Below are 21651 nucleotides of genomic sequence, written 5' to 3'. Positions count from 1 at the left end.
CAACCACTCAGTCACACATCGTACTTGAACGTGCTGACAAAGCTTGGATTTTACGATCCAGGCCGTTAACTAGAACAGATAGAGTGGCAGGCAGACGGCAAGAGGTGTGTAAGATTTATTCATATGAGTAGTACCCAATCCCATATAAAAACAGCCTCCGGATTTATCGTGATCCTTCCGCTCATTAGCTAATCTCACACACCAGGACTCCGACGTAGGAATTTCTTAAACCACAGGTAGGCTGTAGCTGCACAGAGTCCATACCTAGGGTTGAAGAGATGAACGGTCAGCGTTTGGAAGGGTAAGACTTGGGAGCAGCTAGAGACCGGGACTTACCAGGTAACAATGTACTGCATGTGCTCATTCCTCAGAGTGACTCGGGTTTGCCCTCCAATGGGTCCCCCGGGGACTGTGCTCCCTGCAGAGACAGTGGGCTCGGTGTCTCCCTACAGCACTCTGGCCAGCTGTTTCCATGTAGCCTTGCAGAGCTCTTGCATGGCCAAAATTCGGTGGGCCCCCCCCCTTTTTTTTTTTTAAACCCGTAACCGGCCCCATGTTGCCTCCTTCCCTTAGTATCTGGCAGACATCCACACTCCTCCCACACACGCTAAAATGTAAACAGTAGCAAGTACCAAAAATGTCAGAGCTGAGAGGAAGGTAGAACCAGGTATTTACAAAAGCTACATGCTCTTCTGGGGTGGGCTGGTCACAACGTACGGAAGTCTGCATCGATGAAGATGGGGTCTGCGCCTGTGAGCCTGGCCATGGCCTCCAGGTCCCGGTAATGCCAGTGGTTCCTTTCGGGATTGTTCTCCGGGACAAAGGGCTTCCTAGTTTCTGTCAGCCTCACCATCCCAACTAGGTCTACTTCTCCCTTGATCTAAAAAGGAAAACAATATTGCTCTTCAGGGCCTAGTTTCTAGAGAGCCCTGCTCACACGGGAGGATTCACACCCCTTACCTGGCCTTTCTGCCGTGTATCAGGATTCACCTTCTTCCTGGGGACAAACCCTCTATTTACCAGGATGGTGATTCTGGAGTAATAGGAGGATGCTCTTTCAGGTAGGGAAGGGTTTTGGAATACAGATTATCACTGTCGTCCTGGGAAGGGTTTAAAACGGGAAGGTAGCTGCAGGTGTGCCATGGGGAAGGTCCTTTCTCCTGCCCGGGTCTTGATTGGCAGGGCCATCAACTCCGAAGACAGATCTCCAGTGTCCCTGGTAACAGCCCCCATCTGCTTCCCTCTGTGTGCCTCACCCTCGGCCGGAGTTCAAATACCCACTTCCCCAGTTAACAGCAGCTGCCTTGTGTACCTGCCTCCAGTATCCTCTTGGGGTGGCGGGGAGACCCTCCCAGACCTATAGCTGGGAAGCTGCTCTAGCTGATCTGGCAATGCCCCATTGCTGGACAGGTCATTTCCTCTCCCCGTATCGCCCTTCCCATCTGACTCCAGGCGTGGCCCAAGTAGTCCCCTCGGAATCCTTCCCTAACCCCACCCCCTCCAGGCAGAGTTGGGGGTGCCTTGCCTTTCTCTCGACTTCCTCTCACTAGCCCCTCCTCGTGCCACACCACAACCATTTAATGTGTTGGCCACGAGACAACTGCTCCAGAGTGCTTGATTTCGTTCACCTCTGGGAAAGCTCCACACACAGGAATGATTCAGTAAGAAGTGAAATGACCTGGCTTAACAATGTCAGAAATACAAATTCCAAACTCTCAAGGAATTGAACCTTTCTGGGTGTCTTGGATTTGCCCAAGGTTGGTGCTTCGCTGCATGTTCTACTCACCCCAGGTCAGTGCAGTGGAAGGGGGTGATGACGTAGGCACCACTCTCGGGTGAGGAAGAGAGACGGCCAGCCTCTTGGGCCTCCCGGGCAGGGTCCACCATGGTCCGAGGCATCATGTACAGCTCCTTGGAGTGGTCAAAGTGCCCTCTGACCTTCACTGGCCTGTACTCCAGATTCTTCAGTTCCACTGGGCTACATGGGAGTGGGGACAAGTGAGGCTGCGGCCAAGCAAGGTTTGGCAGGAAGTTCAAACGCTGCCGGGGCTGCACATCGCAAATACGGCACATGTTTGCTCCCCTGAACGGAAAGCTTTGTTGACCCTATCTGCCCCTCTAAGACAGTGCCTCAGAATGAGGGGTAGAGGCAGTACAATCACTTAGGGCACTTTTTCAAGATAATGTTCTCATGTCAAGACATGACATGAAGATGCACTCTGCCCTCACCCGCCAGGTAAGAATTACTGCTATAGGGGCCCATAAGCACTGGCGGGGGGGATCCCTCAGGTACAATGCCTCTGAAAAAAAGGTAAAACTCAGGATCAAAGGTATTCTTCTAGGCATGTCAGGCAGCTTCCCAAGGGTGATCAGGAAGCCAATAAGACAGCTGATTTTGAGGGCTCCCCTCTGAGGGTCAGGACTACAAGCAGAAGCCAGGCCCCGCTGCTGACCTCAAGTGAGACCAGCCCCAGGTGGGCAGCCACACACTCACTCTGCTGGCAGGGGGATGGGCTCAGCCGCAACTCTAGACTCCAGCTCTGCTATCAGCTTCAGCTTCCACTTTCGACGCTGGACCTATGGAAACAGTGCAAACCCGAGCGGATGGCAACAAGGTCAAAAGCTCAGAGCCACCAGAGCTAGAAGCCTGTCTTTACCTGCCATGTCCCCAGGCCAAAGGCAGTCACAGGAATGAGAAGCAGGAACCACTGGAAGACGGGGTCGTGCTGTGCTTTTGTGGCAGGTGCGTCGGCTGCAGAACTGCCACACCGGCTTGGCCTCCAGGCCAAACCTAGGAGGTTTTACAACACAGGCATGGGGTCAGAAGCCCTCGACAAATAGAAGTGGAGCAGCCAATTCCTCAAGGAGATGCCACCTTTACTGCCGGAGAGTGAACAGACCACAGCCTGGGGCCAGCAGCCAACTAGTGGCACCTGTGTCCAGTCCGGCTCCTAAACCAGGGCTGGCTCGTGGCACACTCGGTGGATGTTTACTGACTAAATAAACAAGACCTAGGGCTTAGTCCTGGCTCTGCCACCAACCGCCACCCTGGGTAACCACCTCATGCCTTTTACACAAGGATGCGATGTATTCCACACCCGCGCAGAGACAGAACCGGGATAAACTCGGGGATATTGGCTCAAAGAGCTCTTCCAACAGCCTGTTCTTCACTGCTCATTGATTTAAAGACGGAACAAAGTACACAAAAATATATTTTAGCTGTCGGAGTGTGAGTCTCATCAAATCAGAACATTACGGGCCTTGCAGACGGCAAAAAAGCAGGCCTGGAGCGGGCTCACAAAGCACCCTTCTTTCTCGCACAGCGTTCCCCTCTGCCGCACGTGCACGCGCCACCTGCAAGCCGTGGGTCCCAGACACCTGGCTTTCAATCTTGGGGTGGCCCCTCCTCAGCCCGGTCAGGTGCCGGGAACTGCGCAGTTCGGTGCCAAGCGGGGGGGGGGGGCGGGAGCGCGGGCCGCTCTTCCCGGGCGCTCAGGGCACACGCGAGCGAGCCCTCACCTGGCCTTAGGGGGACCGCAAGGACGCTCCTCCTCACCGCGCGGGGCGGGGCCTTCGGAGACGGAGGCAACGGCTGAGCTCGGCCAAGCCGGGGCGCGGGCCCCCCAGCCCACCCGACATGTCCCCGCGCCGCGCTCACCGCCCCCGGCCCCGCGGCCCGCAGCCCCAACCACCGCACGACCGCCGCCATACCCCACCGGCACTTCCGGGCCTGGAGGCATCTGCTTCCGGGGCGCCGCTGAGCCCCGCCCCCGGCCCACGCGGCGCTAGCGGCGCGGGCTTCCAGCTCCGCTAGCGGCCGGACCATGGACGAGCTGCCGGCCGACGTGTGCGCTTTCCTGCGCGAGCACCCGAGTCTGCGGCTGGAGCCCGGCGCCCACAAGGTCCGCGGGGCCGGCGGGGGAGGCGCGGGCACCGCTCGGTGGCCCCCGGGCCCCCTGACCCCCTCGCCCGCCCTCCGGCCCGCAGGTGAAATGCGTCCTCACCGGCCACGAGCTGCCCTGCCGTCTGCCCGAGCTCCAGCTCTACACCCGCGGCAAGAAATACCGGCGGCTCGTCCGCGCCTCCCCGGCCTTCGACTACGCGGAGTTCGAGCCGCATATCGTGCCCAGCACCAAGAACCCGTACGTGCGCGGGGGCCCCTGCAGGCAGGGTCGCGAGTGGGGACCGGGCCGAACCCCACCCTTTCCCGCCGGGTGCGCGCTCCTCGAGGCCCCGGAGCCCAACTTCGTGTGGGATAGGCGACTTGACATCCAGGTGGGAGGCTAGGCCCCTCCCTGGTGCCCGTTTGATATTTGCAGGGCTCAGGTTTGTCACCCGGGCTTGTCTGCCTCAGAGAGGAGCTGGAGGGCTTGCGCTTTGTCACCTAAGGTTCTGAATGGGGTCAGTTTCACGTATTTTAAGAGAACTTTGGTGTAGCTGAACGTGTATGCTCGACAGCGCTTGAAGGGAAGAGGGCGGGGGGGGGTGCTCCCGTTCATCCAGCGCCTTGCCGGGCCTCGTTTCCCACGTGCATTTGCCTGTGCGGGAGCCGTGTGCGGAGGCTGGCCAGGCCTGTGTCCCAGGCAAATGTCGGGAGCTCACAGCCCGTCTGGATCAGTGTTTCTCCACCCCGCTGCAGTGTGGAATTGCTTGCTGCCCAGGCCACCTCGTCGACCTCTGCTGTCAGATGCATCTGTGGTGGAGGGCCACCGATGTCGATCCCCGTGAATGTCCCTGCTGACTGAGGTTTCCCTGTCCCCTAGACACCAGCTGTTCTGCAGACTCACCCTGCGGCACATCAACAAGTCCCCAGGGCACGTGCTGAGGCACGCCCAGGGCCGGCGGTACCAGAGAGCTCTGCGTGAATGTAAGTAGCCACGGGCGGACGCGGCCTGCCTCACTTCACAGGTATTTGGGGGCCTGCCTGCCCCTTCTCCAGGATGAGTGCCCATCAGAGGCACAAGTGGTGTTTCAGTCATCCTTGGGCAGCAGCTGGTGGTGCAGTGGGCTCCGAGGTCACCACAGGCTAGCGAGAGGGCTGCCAGGAGGCCCCGGGGAGGCTGAGTTTCTGGGCTGAGACTTTAGGGACATGGGGAGTAGAGGGAAGGATTCAAGCAAGGTCAGAGGCAGAGAAACACTTGGCTGCAGGAGCTCCTGAAAGACGGCCACTGTACCACCGTGCAAGGTGGGGTCAGCAGCGTAGCTGGGGGCAAGAACACAGAGGGCCTTGGAGGTCAGGACCACGTGAAGTGGAGAGGCATTGAGAGGACTGAAGCAGGGCCTGGCACGTCACTTTTTGTGTCAGGGTCACTGTGGCTCTGAGGGGGGCGGGGTGGGAAGGAGTGGAAGAGGGGACGCTCGCTCAGTGGCTGTGCAGTCAGGTGAGGTGACCATGGCTGGGGTGACCAGGTGTTGGCAGGGAAGATGTGCACAGGGTAGGATCAGTAGGTGAGGGAGGGAGGGAGGGGAAGAAGTCAGCTGGGACCCCCGAATTCCTGGTTTAGGAGAGTGGCATCTGGATGACAGGCTTTGTGGGAAAATGAAATGTTCCTGTCAACGTGTGTCAGGATGGCCACTGACAACAGGGGCCAGCGCTCAGATGATGCACGCCACTGACACAGCTGGCATTTGCATCCACGGAGCCATGGAAGAAGGGACAGGGCCAGGCCTGAGCACGGAAGGAGCCCCAGGAGGGAGGGAAGCAGCCAGGTGGAGTGGTGTCATGTCGGGGGCAGAGGTTTCAAGAATGGTAGACTCTTCTCAAATGTTCCTGAAGGGAAGGTAGGGGGAGGACCGGATGGGGCAGTAAGGGGGGCTGGGGGATGGAAACACAGGCAGGATGAGGAAGACGAGTCTGAAGGCTGTTTCCCCAAAAAACGAGGCCGTCTTCACCTAAGGGTACTAGTGAGGGTTGAGAAGTAGGGATCCCACGCAGGTGCAGAGCCTGAGGGCTGCTTGGTGTGGCGGCAAAGGGAGGACTGGGTTACTCCGTGAGCGAGAGTGTGTGGCTCACAGGACCAGTGGCCAGAAGGGGCCGGAGCCTGGCAGCCAGGGAGCCTGGCTGGGGATGTGGAGAGGGGACACTGGGTGCAGGGTCCAGTGGCAGGGAGGCCATGTGGGACCACGGAGTGGGTGGCAGAGGTGATGCAAAGGCTAGGGCCTTGAAGGTGGGCAGAAGCAGGCAGTGACATCAGAGACCAGAGCCCAGTCCTTCTCCCTCCACCTGAGGGGGCTGCACTGGAAAGGAGAGCCATGCCCACACAGGGCAGGTTTCAAAAGCCAGGCCTGTCGGTGCCACCCTGCTCCTCATCGGTGCTCAGTCTGCATCTGCCACGCTGAGTGCCTGGCCTCCCCAAGTCCTCCGTACACGGGAGTGTGGCTCCAGTGTGGAGGCCTCATCCCGGTGCCTCTGCTCTGGGCCAAGGGCCCGACTCCCACTGAGCCCCGCCAACCAGTGTGGGGGCCCAGCCGGCATGCCTGAGGCTTCCTGGGGCCAGGCTAGGGCTGGGGGTTCAGTGCTCGAGGCCCAGCACACCCCTGCATCTTATCACTCCACGGCCGGCACCCCTGCTGGCCTCCTTCCTCTCCTGGTAGGAACTGATCCAGTTTTTACCCAGCAGAGTAGGGTACAGGTCCTGGTGGAGCTTGGCTCTGCACCGGGGAACTGCGGGGCAGACCCAGAACCAGGCAGTGTGCTGGCCTGTCCCCCAGATGAGAAATGTCAGAAGCAGGGTGTGGAGTACGTGCCTGCCTGCCTCCTGCACAAGAGGAGGAGGAGAGAGGACCAGATGGATGGCGCCTGGCCGCCTCACCCGAGAGAGGCCTTCTGGGAACCCGTGTCTAGCGAGGACGATGGCACAGCCGCGCGTGACAGTGACGACAGTATGACAGACCTGTACCCACGTAAGCGGGACTCCCCCCCCCACCCCCTTCCCACAGGTGTGGGTCCTGGCTGCCTGCTCGGTTTTGAGTTTGCAGCAAGTGGGCTCCAGCCTCCGGCCCTCCGGCCCTCCCACCGCGTGTCCTCAGGTCCTGGGCCCTGGCTGGCCACTCCCCCCTCAGCCCTGCGCAGACCGTGAGCCTAACCTGAACCAGCCCATCCCTCCATTCCTTCCAGCCGAGCTGTTCACCAGAAAGGACCTGGGAGGGACTGAGCCTGGGGACAGCACCGATGACTTTTTGACAGAAGAGGAGGGCGAGAAGCCAAGGTGTGCTGCAGAGCAGGGCCCCGGGGCCGAGGAGGAGACTGAAGTGGCCCGGGTGCTGGTCCGCAAGCGCGGGAAGGTGAGGGGCAGCTTCCTCTGGTGGTAGTTTGCCGTTTCCTTTACAAAATGTTAGAAAGAACCTTGTTTTTGCAAATGAAATGCCAAGCTAACAGTTAATAGGAGCCAAGGCCGCTCTGCCCTGACGAGGGTGGGCTCCTTCCCAGTTCGAGGCTCCACGGACAGGTTCTGAGGGCTGCCGAGTGCAGCAGGGAGCCCGTGGGGGACTTGTTTCCAGACACGGCCCATTGCCATGAGGCAGTGACAAGGTTCTGTCGTCCTGGGTAGCTGAGCAGGGCCGGGGCTCGAGAAGGTCTAGGCCTCTTGTGAGGCTGGGGACGTGGGGAGCCGGCCTGTCTCTGCGGGCGGGCGGGGTGCCCCTCACAGGGCCCCTTCCTCTCAGACAGTGAAGGCTTACAAGCTGGAATCCTCTGTTCATGTTCCAGAAGCAGGTGAGCTCATCGAAGAAGTTCAAAAGTCATCATCGTAAAGCTAAGAGCTTCAGCTCTTTTAAACAGTCCAGTTAATAAACAGCTGTGGAGAGAGCACATGTTGAAAGCTTTTCGAGAATCCTTCAGACACTTGACCCCCGTGGTCCTTTTCAAGCCATCTGCGGTGCGTCCTCTCGGCTGCTGGGGTGTCCCAGGGCCTTCTCCCTCCACTCCGCGTTTGCTGCCCCCAAGGGTGGGGCTGGGGGTCGGTCCCACAGGTGTCAGGGGCACGGCTCCCCATCCCCAGGAAGCAGCAGAGACCCCAAGGGAAGAGTTCTGGCTGGACGTGGCTTCTAAGTGCTCCTCAGCGAAGCCTAGTGGGTTTTTCAGGCTCGCTTGGCGTCCAAGGAGAGGCCTGGCCGGGCCCCACCCCAGCTGGACAACACCAGAGGATCACACTGCATACAACAAATGCCATTATTTATTTTGATGTTTCCAAAAATCAAAACGTTTTCAAACACAACTAAGATATAAAATACAGCATAAAATGAGATTTAAACCTACTTCCCACATAAAGCAAAAAATTTTTCAGAAATTGTTTTGCCAAAGCCAATTGATAGATAGTATTTTTCTTTCCTCCCTGCAAAGGCATCTACCCCATCCGTGAGCAGTGGCCTGCTCAGGGCTGGGGGAGGCCGGAATAACTTCTGGCACGGAGGGTGACCTCTGACCACACCCCTCAGCCTCCTGGGGTCAACCTGTTTCTACAAACCAACAAAGGCCTTGTGAGCACAGGGCCGAGAAGGACCCGTACCCTGTCAAAAACTGTACAGAGGAACAGACTTGGCCGAGTGTCCTTTGAGAGGACTGCCATGCTGTGCTGACAGGGAAGGGGGTGGACCAAGAGATGGCCCTACGAAGGCGGAAACATGGAGTCAGAAACCACCCTTTGTGTGGTGAGCATCCTAGTGCTAGGAAGTAGAAAAGCCCTCTGTCAGTAAGCCATTGTTTCATCTTCGAAAGGCCAGAGGGGTATACAAATGGGCCGTGGGCGAGGGTTTAGGAACATGTAGGATGAGCCTCCACAGGGGCTGGGGCACAGGCACGGGATGCTGCCCTCAGGTCTGGTGGGTCCAGGCTGCAGAGCCAGGTAAGGTTCTAAGAGCACTGGGGGGCAAAAGCGGGGCAGGTTCCCCACCTCACACTGGCTCTGGTCTGGCTGGTAGATGTGGATCCTGGCTCGGGACTGGCCCCCAGCATCCCCAGGGGTGACCCTCAGGCCTGCACACCTAACTGATGAGCCAGGAGAAAAGACGAGCTTCAGGCAGTCCTCATTCGAGTTTGGTCAGCCTGCCCCCAAGAGGGTCTGGGGGAGGCCCGGGGGGAGGCACCAAGATGCCCCACTCTCCCCTTACGGTGTCCGCTACGGCCCAGCAAGCGGAGAAGAGCAATGGGCGCTCATACCCCCAAGAAGAGAAACGCAGTATAAGGCAATGTTAGAAACCTTTAAATACAGGATTAAGATCCAATCGGTAAGGCATCACAAATTGTAAAAAGTAATTTGGGCTGCATTCAGCATAGCAAATAGACAATCGGAGCAAGCGACAGCCTTGTGAGGATGGTAAGTCGCGGCTGCACAGCCTGGGAAGGATCCCTCCAGCCAAAGGAGAACCGGGCGCGGCGCTCAGCCAGGTCGGAGCTGTGCCCAGGGCTTCAGCAGAGGCTCTGTAAAGGTCGGGGGTGAGGTAACTGGTCTGAGAGCCGGCTTTGTTGCTGCCCTGCCCCACGCAGCTGCCACTCGGCCCACGCCCCTCACATGAGAGCCAACCTGCAGATGTGTGGCCAGGCCAGGGTCGGAGCGTGGATCCCTGCAGAGGACTTGGGAGCGCCTCCGTCCCCACCTTGAGCCACTAAAGCTCCCGGGGGGTTTGCCCTCTCAAACCTTGGCCCCAGTCTGAGGCGGTTTTCTGATGAGTGACTTCCACCATGGACAGTGGCCGCGGCCACCCCTCCAGTGCAGCATCATTCTTTGGGTTTGGGTCTCTCTAAATGCCGTCACCAGCCCCGCCAGTATTACAGTGCGGGGCAGGGCTAACTCGGAGCCGTGGGTGTGGTTTAAAACCAGGACTTGGACAGTGTGTTTGATGTTGGGCTGGGCCATCCTGAATCCTTTCATTTTAGTTAAAAACGTAAACTGAAAAAATAAGAGGGAGACTGCTTTGAAGGATACACAAATGTATCTGCTCACAGTACAGCTTGAGGCCCCCACCCGCGAACCAGAAACAAAACAGGAAGTGAGGCCCCAGCCAAGCCAGCCACTCGCTGTGAGAAGCTGAGGCCTTGCCTTGGGGGGGGGCGGGGGGGTAGATACTGCCGGCCAGCCGGCCAGCTCCGAGGGTCAGATTACTAGGTTGTGGGTCTAGAGCAAATTTAGCCATCAATTTTCAGGTGTCTGCAAATAAACTCTCAAAACATCTGTGCCTTTACCAGGAGGGGAGGGAAGAGGGTACATAAATGCTGGCAGTTTTGTCAAATCCGCCCCGAACCAGTCCTCGATGGCCACGGGTCTCAGCCAGGCAGGGAAGGGGTCTGTTACCACTCTTTCTTCTTCTCATCCATGGAGACACCCCCGGGACCCAAGGCCACCACCAGGAGCAAGCCTCCGATCACCGACATGGTCTGGAAGAAGTCGTACTTCAGGAAGTCGTGCATGGGCTTATAGACAGGAATGGTCCAGAAGGCGTTGAAATACACGTTGATGGCAAACAGCCAGACGACAAGAGTCAAAGCAGCCAGCTTGGTTTTAAAACCAATGGCCACTAAAATCATCAGAGCTGTGCCCACGATGTTCTGGAGAATCTGCATAGGTCGGAAGGTGAGAAATACCAAAATAAAAAAAAGGGGGGGTGAGGAAGAAAAGACATACCCTGTTTTATAAATGGGCAAGTTCCAAGTGCCTTTGTCACTGGGGTAGGTGTCAGGGTGACATCAGAGGGGCATGCATTCAAGTGAGCAGTACCAACGGGGGGGGGGGGGGGGGGGGGCAGCACATACAAGAACGCTCCAAAGCACGAGCAGTCAGGGCGAGGGTAAAGGAAAGCCTCCTGTGAACAGGCTGTGATTTACCAGGACACACTTGGGTCTGAGCCTGTGGGCCTGCAAGCCATCAAGATACTCCCCAGTACTTTTTAGAACCGGGCTCCCCACTCCCGGGAACCTCTCCCAGCTAGGGCACCCAGCCGGTTCTAAAGACGTGCGCTGTAAGCTCCTGAGAACAGGACCGAACCTGCAGCTCTGCAGCCAACACCCGGCATGCACACAGTATGTGACAGAGGTGTGAGCAGTGGGCAAGGGAAGAAGTAGTCTGTAAAGAGCCTGGGTCGGCAGCTGGGGAGTCAGCATGCCAGGCAGCGGGTCCCCCAGTGAGGTCAGGGAGATTCTCGACTTCATTTGTACACTCTGGGCCCACAAGAGCTTGTAGGTTTTTATTCCTTTTAATAGGATCAAAGGTTTGCTTCCTTTGAACCAACTCGTTCCCACATCATTCCAACAGCCCCTCGACTGGCTTAGTACACAACCAGGGAAGGGGGTGGGGAGCAGCACCCCTTCCACAGATAGGAGACCTGACCCATTTAAGCAAACAGGAACACTCACCGAGAAGAAGCTGGCGTCAAAGTGAAGGAGGGTCATGAACATCAAGACCAGCAAAACCCTGCCTCCGAGCTGCATGTACTGTTTGGGAGAGCTCTCGCGCATGGTGGGAACGCCTGCGAACATGCTCTTCCCTTCGGAACGGGACTCCGCAAGGAGCAGCAACAAGCCTCCTCCCAGGGCCAGATTCCTGGGAACAGACACACCGGGTGAGTCACTAAGGCTCACCGGGCACGACACGTGCCCATCAGACCAGGTCGGGAGATCTCGGCGGGAGCACAGGAAAGGCCCTTAGGTCCCTCTCTCCAAACCACGCCAGACCAGCTGGGTGACTGCCTTACATCTGCAAAGGCCTTCCACGGCTGAGGACAGATGCGTCTGTTCTGCCGAGCAGTGACCAGAGCCTGAGCACACCCGGGCCACCCCAGCCCTGGCTCTACAGCCGACCAGCGCCGCGAGCAAAGCGCGGTCATTCTGTCCCTCCTTCCCTCCCTCGGGGACATAAAACTGGGAGAGACGGCTTCATACGCCCCTGTGCTCGGGGTCAGGGGGGAGCTTCTGCCAACACCCCCTACAGACTGAAGCACACTTGGACCCGAAGAAGTTCACTCCCACTGCTAGCTCCTGAGTCGAGAGACATGGAAAGGAAGCTCACCATGTGGAGCACACGTACCTCATCAAAAACTTCAAGTCCCATAGGATGCTGTAAGCAATCGTCTGGAGGGAACAGAGAACAGACAGAAACTGGAGTCTCAGCATTTTCAAACCCATTCAGACTTCTACAGAATTAACTGCAGTAAGCAATTTCTCCAATGTAAGTGTGAGTGTAAGACACACAAACGGTTTAGGACCCCAGGACGGCTCCAAATTCAACAATCTGGCTCAGCATTTCTCAGGGCGTGCTCACCAGCCCGGGCCTGCTTAACAAGCACCTGCTCACCGGAGTTGTGCCCAAGGTGGGCTGGAGCATGGCAGCTGAGGGCACCAACCCAGTTCATGTGCTATGTGTTACACAGCTCACGCGGCTAGCTGGGCATTATTTACAAGGTCAAAAGATAATGTCTTGGCTGTAGCCAACCTTGTGATTTGTCCTCCTGTCAAAGGAAACTCAGGAAGGTGGCAAAAAGGTGGATACTCAGAGCTTGGCACCTTCTCGGGGCACCATCCTCTCCCACTCCCCTGAGCTTGCTTTGAGGAAAATCCAGTGATTACTCAGAAAAGAAAAGGAGGTCCAGGCAGAGGGCTCAAGCGGGGAGTGAAACTGAATCCCCAGAAACGCCTTTTTGCAGAAGCTCTGCTCCAACCACAGCAAGGAAGAGAGAGACCCGGACGGCACGTCCCGTGTACCTGTAGTGCTATGATCCCAAAGAGCCCAAAGCAGGCATACTGCACGAAGTTCCTGCTCAACACCAGGATGCAGCCAGCTGGAAAGGAGAAGGGCAAGGGTCAGGGGGCTGTGGGCGAGTCCCGGGCGAAGAGACGCCACCGGGTCCCTGGCCACCTCACCTGAGACCTGTGCACCGGCAGCCCCACTACCCACCCCAAGGAAAAAGCAACTTTCAGGAGAACTGGTGAGAGGCACAGACCACACACAGGTCAACTGGACCTTACTTATCAGAAACACCATTCTAGAAAGTGGATCCCTTGCTCCAGAGAATGGGCCCTTTTCCAGAGTGGGTGGTCCATCAGCAACTCTGCTGTGGAGAGCTTAGGGACAGGCTGAAAAACGCAGGCCTCTTTCCTGCCCCACAAGGTACAAGGGAGGGGGGCTGCCACCAGAAGGCCGTGGTCGGGAGCAGAAGCCCTGAGGCCCATGTGAGCTCTATTCTTCCAGCCTAGCGCTCACCCTTTCCCGACAGCTTGGGTTCTGACAGCTCTGGCTCCCATCCGGCCCACCCGGATCCCCCGCATGTCCCACTCCAGGTGCTTGAAACCGGAACCATGTCATCTGTCTGTAGCAAGCAGAGCACCCACCCGGAGGCCCACTGCTGGGGAAGGAGGGGAGGGAGAGGCCAGCCGTCCCAGGAGACCCCAGGAGACGCGCTCTGCCCTGCCCGCCCCCTGCGCCCGCGCTTCGGGGCCACTCACTCAGCTGCCCGAGCAGGTTGAGGAGCACGAAGGCGGAGGCCAGTGCGTAGCCGCAACCCCACGTGGTGTCGATGTAGTCGCGCTGCTCGCCCCACTGGAACCACATGCGGACGCCGTCCTCCAGGAACGTGCTGATCAGGCAGAGGCGCGCCACGTGGGGCAGGTACTGCTTCGTGACTCGGAGGAACTGCGGGCCACAGAAACCCAGCTGAGGCGGCTGCGGGACGGACGCTGGACGCCGGGGGGGGGGGGGCGCAGCGACCCTCAGCACCTCTCCCTGCACTGCCGTGGCGGTCTGCAGGTGCCACCGGCCTGTCTGGCTCAGACCCCCGGGGTGATGGCCACAGCGCCCTTCTGGGATCCCCTGTCCTCTCAGCACCCTTGTGTAGACGGCAATGATACACAGCATGCATGCTCAGGCGAGGGCCCTGGTGAGTTAGGATCACTGTGTGACAAGGCCCTGTGAGCTCCAGGGGGGCAGCCTCCCCACCTGCGCCCCCCGACGTCTGCGCCGAGTCATTCTCTATCGTGGGCTCTCTATTGTGGGCTGGCCTGCACCGAAGGGTGGTGAGCGGCATCCCTGGCCTCTGCCCACCAGACGCCGTTAGCAGCCCCCCTCCAATTGTGACAACCAAAAATGCCTCCAGACAGTGCCACGTGTCCCTTGGTGGGGGGACAAAATTGCCCCCACTCCTTTGAGAACCTCTCCTTCTACAAACGGGCAAACAACCCCACAGGGGAGAGAGGCTCGCTCAGCACTGCACCGACCCCACACTGCCGGGCTGAGGCTCGACCTGGCCTCCTGGTCACACACGGCTGGGCCCTGGCCTCCCAGCATCCCCGACAAAGCTCAGACCGCCTCTAGACCAATGAGAGCCACGCACACTCTTGACACGGCAGGCCGCTTAGGTGACAGCCAGGGTCCCAGGCCTAGAAGAGGGCCTCTCAGTTGAGCCAACGGTAAGCTCACGTGTCTACACTTGGCCAGAACCTGCGGAGCAGTCACGCGTCCATTTCCCGGCCCCTCCCGGAGCCCGCACTGGACAGAAGGTGGGCCACTGTGTGCCAGCACTGGGAGTGCACACGTGGGACTGGTGCGGCTCACCTCCACAGCCCTTCAAGTCTCTGACAAAGACACACTCACAAACGGATGGACAACTGTGTCAAGAGCAGCAAAATTCAAGTTTGGGAAATCACTGGCAAACATCAAGCAGAGAGAAAACACATTTAGAACTTCCTCCTGCCCCGCCACGAGGTGGACCATTAAACAACAGCATGGGTAGGAAACAAACATGCAAGCTGAATCGGGGCACCAATGTCCTTGGGTCCCGGCAGCCACTTTCTCTTTCCAACCTCGAAACGAAGTGCAAAGGGAAACCCTACGACACACGGTAACAGCCACTCTTGGGAGGCTGGGACCCACCCAATGACGCGTCAGGCGGCAGAGTCTAAAGGGCATCTGTGAGTCTGGCCCCCACAAAGGGACGGTCAAATGAACGTCACAGCCCCTCTTAGAGCGGATGAAACCTTATTGGCACCAACGAAGGTGTATCTAGTATCTAAAAGCGTCTCTTAATTGTTGGCGTTTTGAAAAGCTGCTTTCAAGTTCTAGAAACAGCTGATGCTCTCAGCCGCGGGTAATGAGCCTCTGGCTGTTTCGATCAACCCTAGTTGGCCAACTTTGCTTCTGTCCGCAGAGAAGCCTCCCCCCCCCCCCCCCCCCCCCGGCCCGTCTCGGATGGGTCATGGGGGGAGATTACAGGCAGCTGTCCTTTCTCTTCAGATCTACTGAGCTTGATTGAGCCCCAAGGTGGCGCTTCTGCACACGTTTGCCCAGCCCTTGACCGCAGAGGTCACCTGAGAGAGAGACAGATGCCTAGACACTGAACCAGGTGCATCTGTGAAGATGAGGCTCAGTGTGAGCACCGCCAACCCGTGCCCTGTGGCTGTGGACAAGCCGAATCACTTCCAGAGGCCGAGGAACGGTTCTGCTATCCTTCTACAAAGTGAGGACAGCTGGATTAGTGGTTGCTAAGACTCTTTCCAACTTGAATAAGCAGAGGAGAAAAAGGAAGGAGAAAGAACCTTGTTTAAAAAGAGAGGCCTCGAATGCCCCTGTGAACACTGGAGTCTACGTAGAGCACACATAAGACATACGTACACTTGGTGTCCACACACCCCAGCATCAGACCAGGAGGGACAGGGACAGCGGACGCCACCAACCCTGCCACTTCTGCCTCAAGGCCCCCAAATGTTTTCATAAGGCCCAGCAACAATCAATGGTAGAATCGCTCCCAGTCCAGTCCGTAGACACACAGACTGAAGCCACTGTGGGACTCCGGAGGAGGCTGAGCCCAAAAGGCAGGCAGGCCGACATCGGCGGGGTGCTGAGGTGCCCCGAACTGGAGCTGAAAGGCGCTCCTGTGCTCCCCAGTGAGGAGCAAACAAGCCCGGACCCTTGGGCCTCACTCGGAGCCCCCTCCCTGTAAGTACCCCCATTTAACACACGCACTGCTCCGCAGCACAGCCCAAGAGACACAGGTAGTGTTTAAAAGCCTCCGTGAGGAGTCTGTACTCCTAATTTGAGTGTCTGGGTCAACAGGATTAAAGAGCAATGGGGAGACTCCTCCCTTCCCCATGAGACATGCTGAGGAGACAGCTCTGGGCTTAGGGGAAAAAATGCCAAAATTCAGGTTATCTGTGCTGTGAACTAAGCATATATCTCATTTTCAAAGTCAGATGCGGTCTAGGCTTAGGGCTGACTATATTTTCTAAGTCAGGTTGCTCCAGAGCCTCTTTTTTTTTTTTTTTTTAAAGGTTTTATTTATTTGACAAAGAGAGCACAGGCACAAGCAGGGGGAGAAGCAGGCTCCCTGCTGAGCAGAGATTTCCCGACGTGGGGCTTGATCCCAGGACTCTGGGATCATGACCTGAGCCAAAGGCAGATGCCTAACCAACTGAGCCACCCAGGAGCCCCTAAACATAGGTTTTTTTCTTCCATGTTCAGTCCAAACAGGTGCTTATTAGAGGCTGGCTGGTTTAAAAGAGGCTCTAGAGGGGTGCCTGCGTGGCTCAGTCGGTTAAACGTCTGCCTTCAGTTCAGGTCATGGGTCCTGGGATCAAGTCCCGCATCAGGATCCCTGCTCAGCCGGGAGCCTGCTTCTCCCTCTCCCTCTCCCCCTGCCTGCCGCTCCCCCCTGCTTGTGTGCACTCTCTCTCTCAAACAAATAAAAATCTTAAAAAAAAAATGGTTTAAAAAAGAAATAAACACGAGGCCAGACCCAGTTTTACAGATTCCCTGAACGCGTGTCGGTCACAACAGTTCAGACTTGGCCACTGAATCCACATCATGCATCTGTGGACAGCATCCCCTTGCCACAGCAGGGAAGAGCCCCTGAGTCAGGCATCCGGCAGCACCCAAGAGCCCAGAGCGGTCCCCTGTCCAATGCACACGCAGCACCGGCTTCCAGCTCGCCAACAGGCCCTGCAGGCCGGTGCTGCCCACTGCGGACGCCAAGACCCACCACTGCCGAGCACGGGAGAGAATCATGGCAGCAGAGTGGGAGGTGGACACCGAGCAGGGACAGACTGCAGGACAGGACGGCCAGTCTCTGTGGGGCTGGCTTTTCACAGGCATCTCCGAGAACCTTGCAGTCAAGCGTGATACGGCTCATAAGCAGTGACAGCATCTGAGGGACTCAGGCAATACAGAAAGCTGAGATTTCCGAGGGGTTACTATTCTGGAAGGGATTTCAGAAACATACCCTGCCAGCCCTTAACTCTGAGAACACAGTGATCCCATCCCACCGCCACCTGCAGCCCCGTGCAACACAGAGAACCCGACTTTCTCTGAGTATTCGGGATGGAAAGGACTGGAGGGAAACAGTGTGCAATTCTTGGTGGAGAACTCTGAGGAAGTGGAAAAGGGCGAGTCAGACCTTCTGATCGCCAGACCAGGGCTGCCGCCAGGGACTGGGACTGCCCTTCTCAAGGGCCACCTCAAGCCTACACATCCCAGATAATTAGAACTTGTGGCTGGGTGACTTCACTCCCATCAGGCTGAGTCAGGGCTGAGGCAAGAGTTCAGTGACTCACACGTGTGCATCCACCATGGCCCCAGAGCTCCCCAGCAAGTCTCCCGGAGTACTACTCTGTGGGTCCATACTGCACCTCCAGGTACAGGAACAAGTCAGCAGGCCTGCAGATGGCCTGCCTTTCTGTACCAAAACCCCACGCGACTAAGAGCCTAACCATAGGTGAACGGTGACAGGTCACATGGAAGAGAACAGAGCTGTGCTTCACTTTCCAGGAGAAGCCTCGCTAACCACAGTCCCCCCCACATCTCTACCCCGCTCCCCAGAAGAGACAGGGTGGCTTTTCTTAACCTCCTAAGACGGGCAAGCAGGGAAGAATGAGCTCTCCCTGCCTTCTCCCCTCGCTCCTGATAGCACAAGGCAGGAAGCCCTGGGAGGGAAGGGGGCACAGAGCAGAGGAACGAGGAAAGGATGCTCAAAACCCACCGTTCCCAGAGCCCTACTCCCACCCAGCGGCCATCCACGCAGTGAACCCAGAGCCCTAACACCCGTGCCCTACGTGCGCCCCGGCACTGTTCTGTCGGGGCCATCCTACCTACCCACCGCTTGACCAGAGGCCACAGGGAACTCCTGGGGGTCAGAGCTCCCAGGACTGGCTCTCTCATGCCAAAGACAGGTAAAAACCAAAGGCCCCACTGGAGAGCAAGGCCCCATTCAGCTTATCTGTCACCTTGGTGATGAGCTGTCAGGCCAAACCCATTAGGTGCTAATACTCCTGTTTACTGGTGCAGATGTGCTCAGGGGTTACATTCTGCTGAATAGCAGCGAGCACCAGCTGCAGGACACAGATGTCATTTTGGATTGCTGAGTTCATTGGTCTCTGGCTCCTTCCAACCTGGTCTCAGATGGCTTCCGGATGCCTAGCGTCTGCAGAGGGCATGCTCAGCATTTTCTCTAGCGCCTGGCTTCCTGGGAGCAGGACACTATCCCTGGCTGCCCGGGGCAAGGAGCCTGATGCCAGGGATGCAGCTCTGCAGGAGCCTGCCAGCCAGAACTACCCAGACAGTTGACCCTGTGCTCTCACCTCTGCAGGCCTGAAGGAAGGGGTGCAGGACAGCCAAGAGGTGAGGAGCCCAGCCTTCGGTACTCAGAACTTCAGCCCACCGTGTGCCGTGCAAGACCACCCTCCCCGCGGCTGAAGATGGAGGCACCCTGGCCAGCCCCACACGCTCCGGTAACACAGCCCTAAGTATGGAGGACCTGGCCCAGAGTTAGTGTCTTGGGACTCTTGTCTTAACTCCTGGAGGAAACAAAGGCCTTTTTAGGTTCCCTCTCAGCAACCCAGACTTCCTGGCCAAATCCTGTCATTTGATTTTTGCTTTTCTGAAGACAAGGTTAGAAAAAAACGGGTATGTCACGTTACCTGATGAGTGCCTTTGACATTTCCCCATTCCTTTCAAATGAAATCATTTTCAGTCTAAAAGCCTAGACTCTCAGCACCTTTATCATCGGCAGCTTTGTTTTAATATTATGTGGATAAATGTTAAAAACAAAAACGCCATGGTAGCTTGGCCAGATTTTGTCCACGGGAAGCTATCACTTTGGATCTGCACTCTGATCTGCCCACATCCTCCTGTGTCGAGCCTGACTGTGGCAGAAGCAGCTCCCGACTCTGGTTTTGAAGTGCACGAGGGCCACTGCCCTCCTGAGTCCCCCACAAGGGGGCATGGAGGTGTCTTTGGACATCTGCTGCCACCAGCCAGGTGGGCCGTGGTGCTGATAAGCCAAAAGCGGGAGCCCGCGCTGCCTGACAGACACAGCGCTGGGCCGCCCTGGGTGCTGGGTTTGACGCAGCCATGCCCCTTTACAAGGCCAGTCCTTTTCCCTCTTTTTGTGCCTGAAGAACACCAGGCCTCAGAAGCTTGTCCTATGTGGCACCAGCCTCAAAGCGAGGCTGGAGTCTGGGTTTGCCCCCAGGGCCAGGCCCCAGGCCAGTCCAGAAGCCCCAGCAGGCCCTGCCTTCCTTCCCAGCAGTAATTTGGTGCAGGCAGACCCTGTGTCCCCCTCAAGGGCCTTTCCGGTTCCAAGATTCTGCTTCTTTCGTTTCAAACAAAATGCATGGAGAAAAAGAAGAGAAGATTACATAAAGAGATTTTGAACTTTTTTTTTTTTTCTGTAGGAAAGTTTATCATTTGATCGTTGGCAGCAGCTGGGTTAGAGACATTTTAGCTAGATTTGGTTATGAAATGCACTTGCAAAATCAGGGTTCTCCAGACTGAAGAGTGAGTATACAGAGCTCCCACAGTCCCCTTGGCTGAAAGGCGCCATCTTCTTAGGGAGCTGCTACTTGGGGAAATGAAATCGGGTCACTAAAACCATGTCAATGAAAACTGACAGGGAAGGAAGACCTACTTGGTTGAGAGCTCTTGGTATGAATTGTTTTTGTGAAGGATACGATTTTTAAACTGTGTCTGTAAACACGGAATTGTGACCTTAGGAAAAACTATTTCTTCAAGTTGATATACTTTTTCTCCCCCAAATTGGTTTTAAAATACCAGCTCACAGGAAAGTGATGGAAGGAGAACCCAAGTAGCAGACCACACTAGGAAGATTCAGCCCTCGAGGGGAACAGTGGAAAATCTTGCTCACCCGTACCTGATCGGAAAACACTCATTTATCTTTTTTTTTTTTTAAATCACACAAACGAATACATGCCTTCCAATAAACCTAAGCTTCAGAGTTTGATTACTCAATACTACTTCCATAAAAATTAAAAATTTAACCTCACTGCTGTTAACTCTGGCAAGACCACAAGCACAGTAAGTGAACTAAGGAATGAAATGGCAATTGGGCCAGACCTGGGTCAGCCTTGCGGGGATAAGGCTGTTAACCCACAAACATAATAGAATACTTTTACAAGTAAAAGGGACACTAAACACTCAAAAGCTTAATCAAAAGAGGGTGGAAGCACTGTCCTTTCCTCCTCCTAGGGTCTGATTCTGTCCACCCGGTGTGTGTCAGCTGCCCTGCTTCAGCCTCCCTGTTGCTCAGAATGCCACCTGTACGCTCTGGAAGGGAAAAAAAAAAAAAAAAAAAAAAACCCAAGAAGAGAGGCTTCCCCTTCCTCCCAGGTTTGTGTACAGATAGATACCCATTCAATTCAGTCCCAGGGCAGAGTCCAAACAGGGAGGGAAAATGCTGGGAGGGTCAGAGGGACCCCATGAGTCCAACACATCTGGGAAAGAGCAAAGAAAAAAGTGCTGAGGCGCTCTGTGGCTAGGGCACATACCAGGGCGCCCCCTCTCCTCTGGGAGGACCCCCAGGCCTCCAGGCTGACCAAGCCCGGTTCAGGCTCAGAGCTCCCCACCCCGCCCCCTAAGGGTGCCAGTGAAAGGGGAAGCGTGCAGGGGCCACCCCGACAGTTCAAAGGGGAGAGGGCGCTCCCCGGTCGCCAGACTTGGCCCAAACCAGCGGCGCCCCCCGGGACCCCGGGCTCCTTTCTCAGGAGGGGGCGAGGCAGCCCCTCAACACCCCTCTCCTTCCGGGAGCGCCCAGGCAGGTTCGGGGGGCTCGGCCCACCCGCCTGGGTGCCGAAGCACGGGCCCGAGAACACCCCCAGAGCCCTGGTGGGGCGGCGGCGCAAGGGCAGGCCGGCCTGGAGGCCGGGCTGGGGGGGTCCCGGGCCGGGGAGCGCGACGAGCCCAGGAGGGAATGCCTTGGTTGGGGGAGGGGGCGCGATCCTCTGGCGGGGTCGGGGACACGGCCCAGACCTCGGGGCAGCCTTCCGGGGTCGGGGGCCGGCTCTGGGGGCGGCCAAGGGCTCGGGGCCCGGGGGGGGGTGCCGCGGGAGGGGGGCCTCCGGGCCGGGGGCCGGGGGCGGGAGGCCCGGCGGGGCCGCAGGCCGCACCTGGTCGGCGAAGTCCTCGGCCGTGCCCATCAGGTCGTTCTGGCCCATGGCGGCGGCGGGAGGCTCGGCTCGCTCAGCTCGCTCGCTCGCTCGGCGCTCGGCCCTTCGGCGCCCGCGCCCGCTGCGGCCTCCACAGGAAGTGCCCGGCGGCCGGCCTCACTCCCCGTCAGCGGCTCCAGCGGCTGCCACGTAGGCCAAGCCTTAAAGGGGCCGCGCCGCCGGGCCCGCCCCGGCCGCGCCTTAAAGGGGCAGCGCGCCGCCCGCAGCCGCCCCGCCCG

At 57.6% G+C, this 21651-nt stretch overlaps 3 protein-coding genes across 3 annotated transcripts; 1 reads left to right on the top strand and 2 right to left on the bottom strand.

Annotated features, from left to right (window-relative positions):
* Positions 1 to 97: 97 nt before the first annotated feature.
* SURF1 (SURF1 cytochrome c oxidase assembly factor) lies at positions 98 to 3727 on the bottom strand. The gene is made up of 8 exons (XM_025859522.2): positions 3520 to 3727; positions 2658 to 2791; positions 2495 to 2577; positions 1787 to 1978; positions 961 to 1033; positions 718 to 880; positions 337 to 418; positions 98 to 264 (listed from the first exon to the last, which is right to left on the bottom strand). Exons 1-8 carry the CDS (start codon positions 3707 to 3709, stop codon positions 195 to 197), a joined length of 987 nt encoding a protein of 328 aa, XP_025715307.2. The 5' UTR covers positions 3710 to 3727; the 3' UTR covers positions 98 to 194.
* A 43-nt stretch (positions 3728 to 3770) lies between these two features.
* SURF2 (surfeit 2) lies at positions 3771 to 7808 on the top strand. Its single transcript, XM_025859509.2, has 6 exons — positions 3771 to 3902; positions 3988 to 4142; positions 4764 to 4867; positions 6712 to 6903; positions 7118 to 7284; positions 7709 to 7808. Exons 1-6 carry the CDS (start codon positions 3825 to 3827, stop codon positions 7787 to 7789), a joined length of 777 nt encoding a protein of 258 aa, XP_025715294.1. The 5' UTR covers positions 3771 to 3824; the 3' UTR covers positions 7790 to 7808.
* A 348-nt stretch (positions 7809 to 8156) lies between these two features.
* SURF4 (surfeit 4) lies at positions 8157 to 21557 on the bottom strand. Its single transcript, XM_025859508.2, has 6 exons — positions 21374 to 21557; positions 13433 to 13619; positions 12692 to 12768; positions 12018 to 12061; positions 11348 to 11534; positions 8157 to 10552 (listed from the first exon to the last, which is right to left on the bottom strand). The coding sequence occupies exons 1-6, from the start codon at positions 21419 to 21421 to the stop codon at positions 10286 to 10288; spliced, it is 810 nt and encodes a 269-aa protein (XP_025715293.1). The 5' UTR covers positions 21422 to 21557; the 3' UTR covers positions 8157 to 10285.
* Positions 21558 to 21651: the final 94 nt, after the last annotated feature.

This window comes from Callorhinus ursinus, unplaced genomic scaffold (genome assembly GCF_003265705.2).
Source record: "Callorhinus ursinus isolate GAN/ISIS: 27379988/994484 unplaced genomic scaffold, GSC_fseal_2.0 scaffold122, whole genome shotgun sequence".
NCBI classification, from domain to species: Eukaryota; Metazoa; Chordata; class Mammalia; order Carnivora; family Otariidae; genus Callorhinus; species Callorhinus ursinus.
The sequence above is the reverse complement of the archived record's forward strand: the minus strand, read 5'-3'. Positions and strand labels throughout refer to the sequence as shown.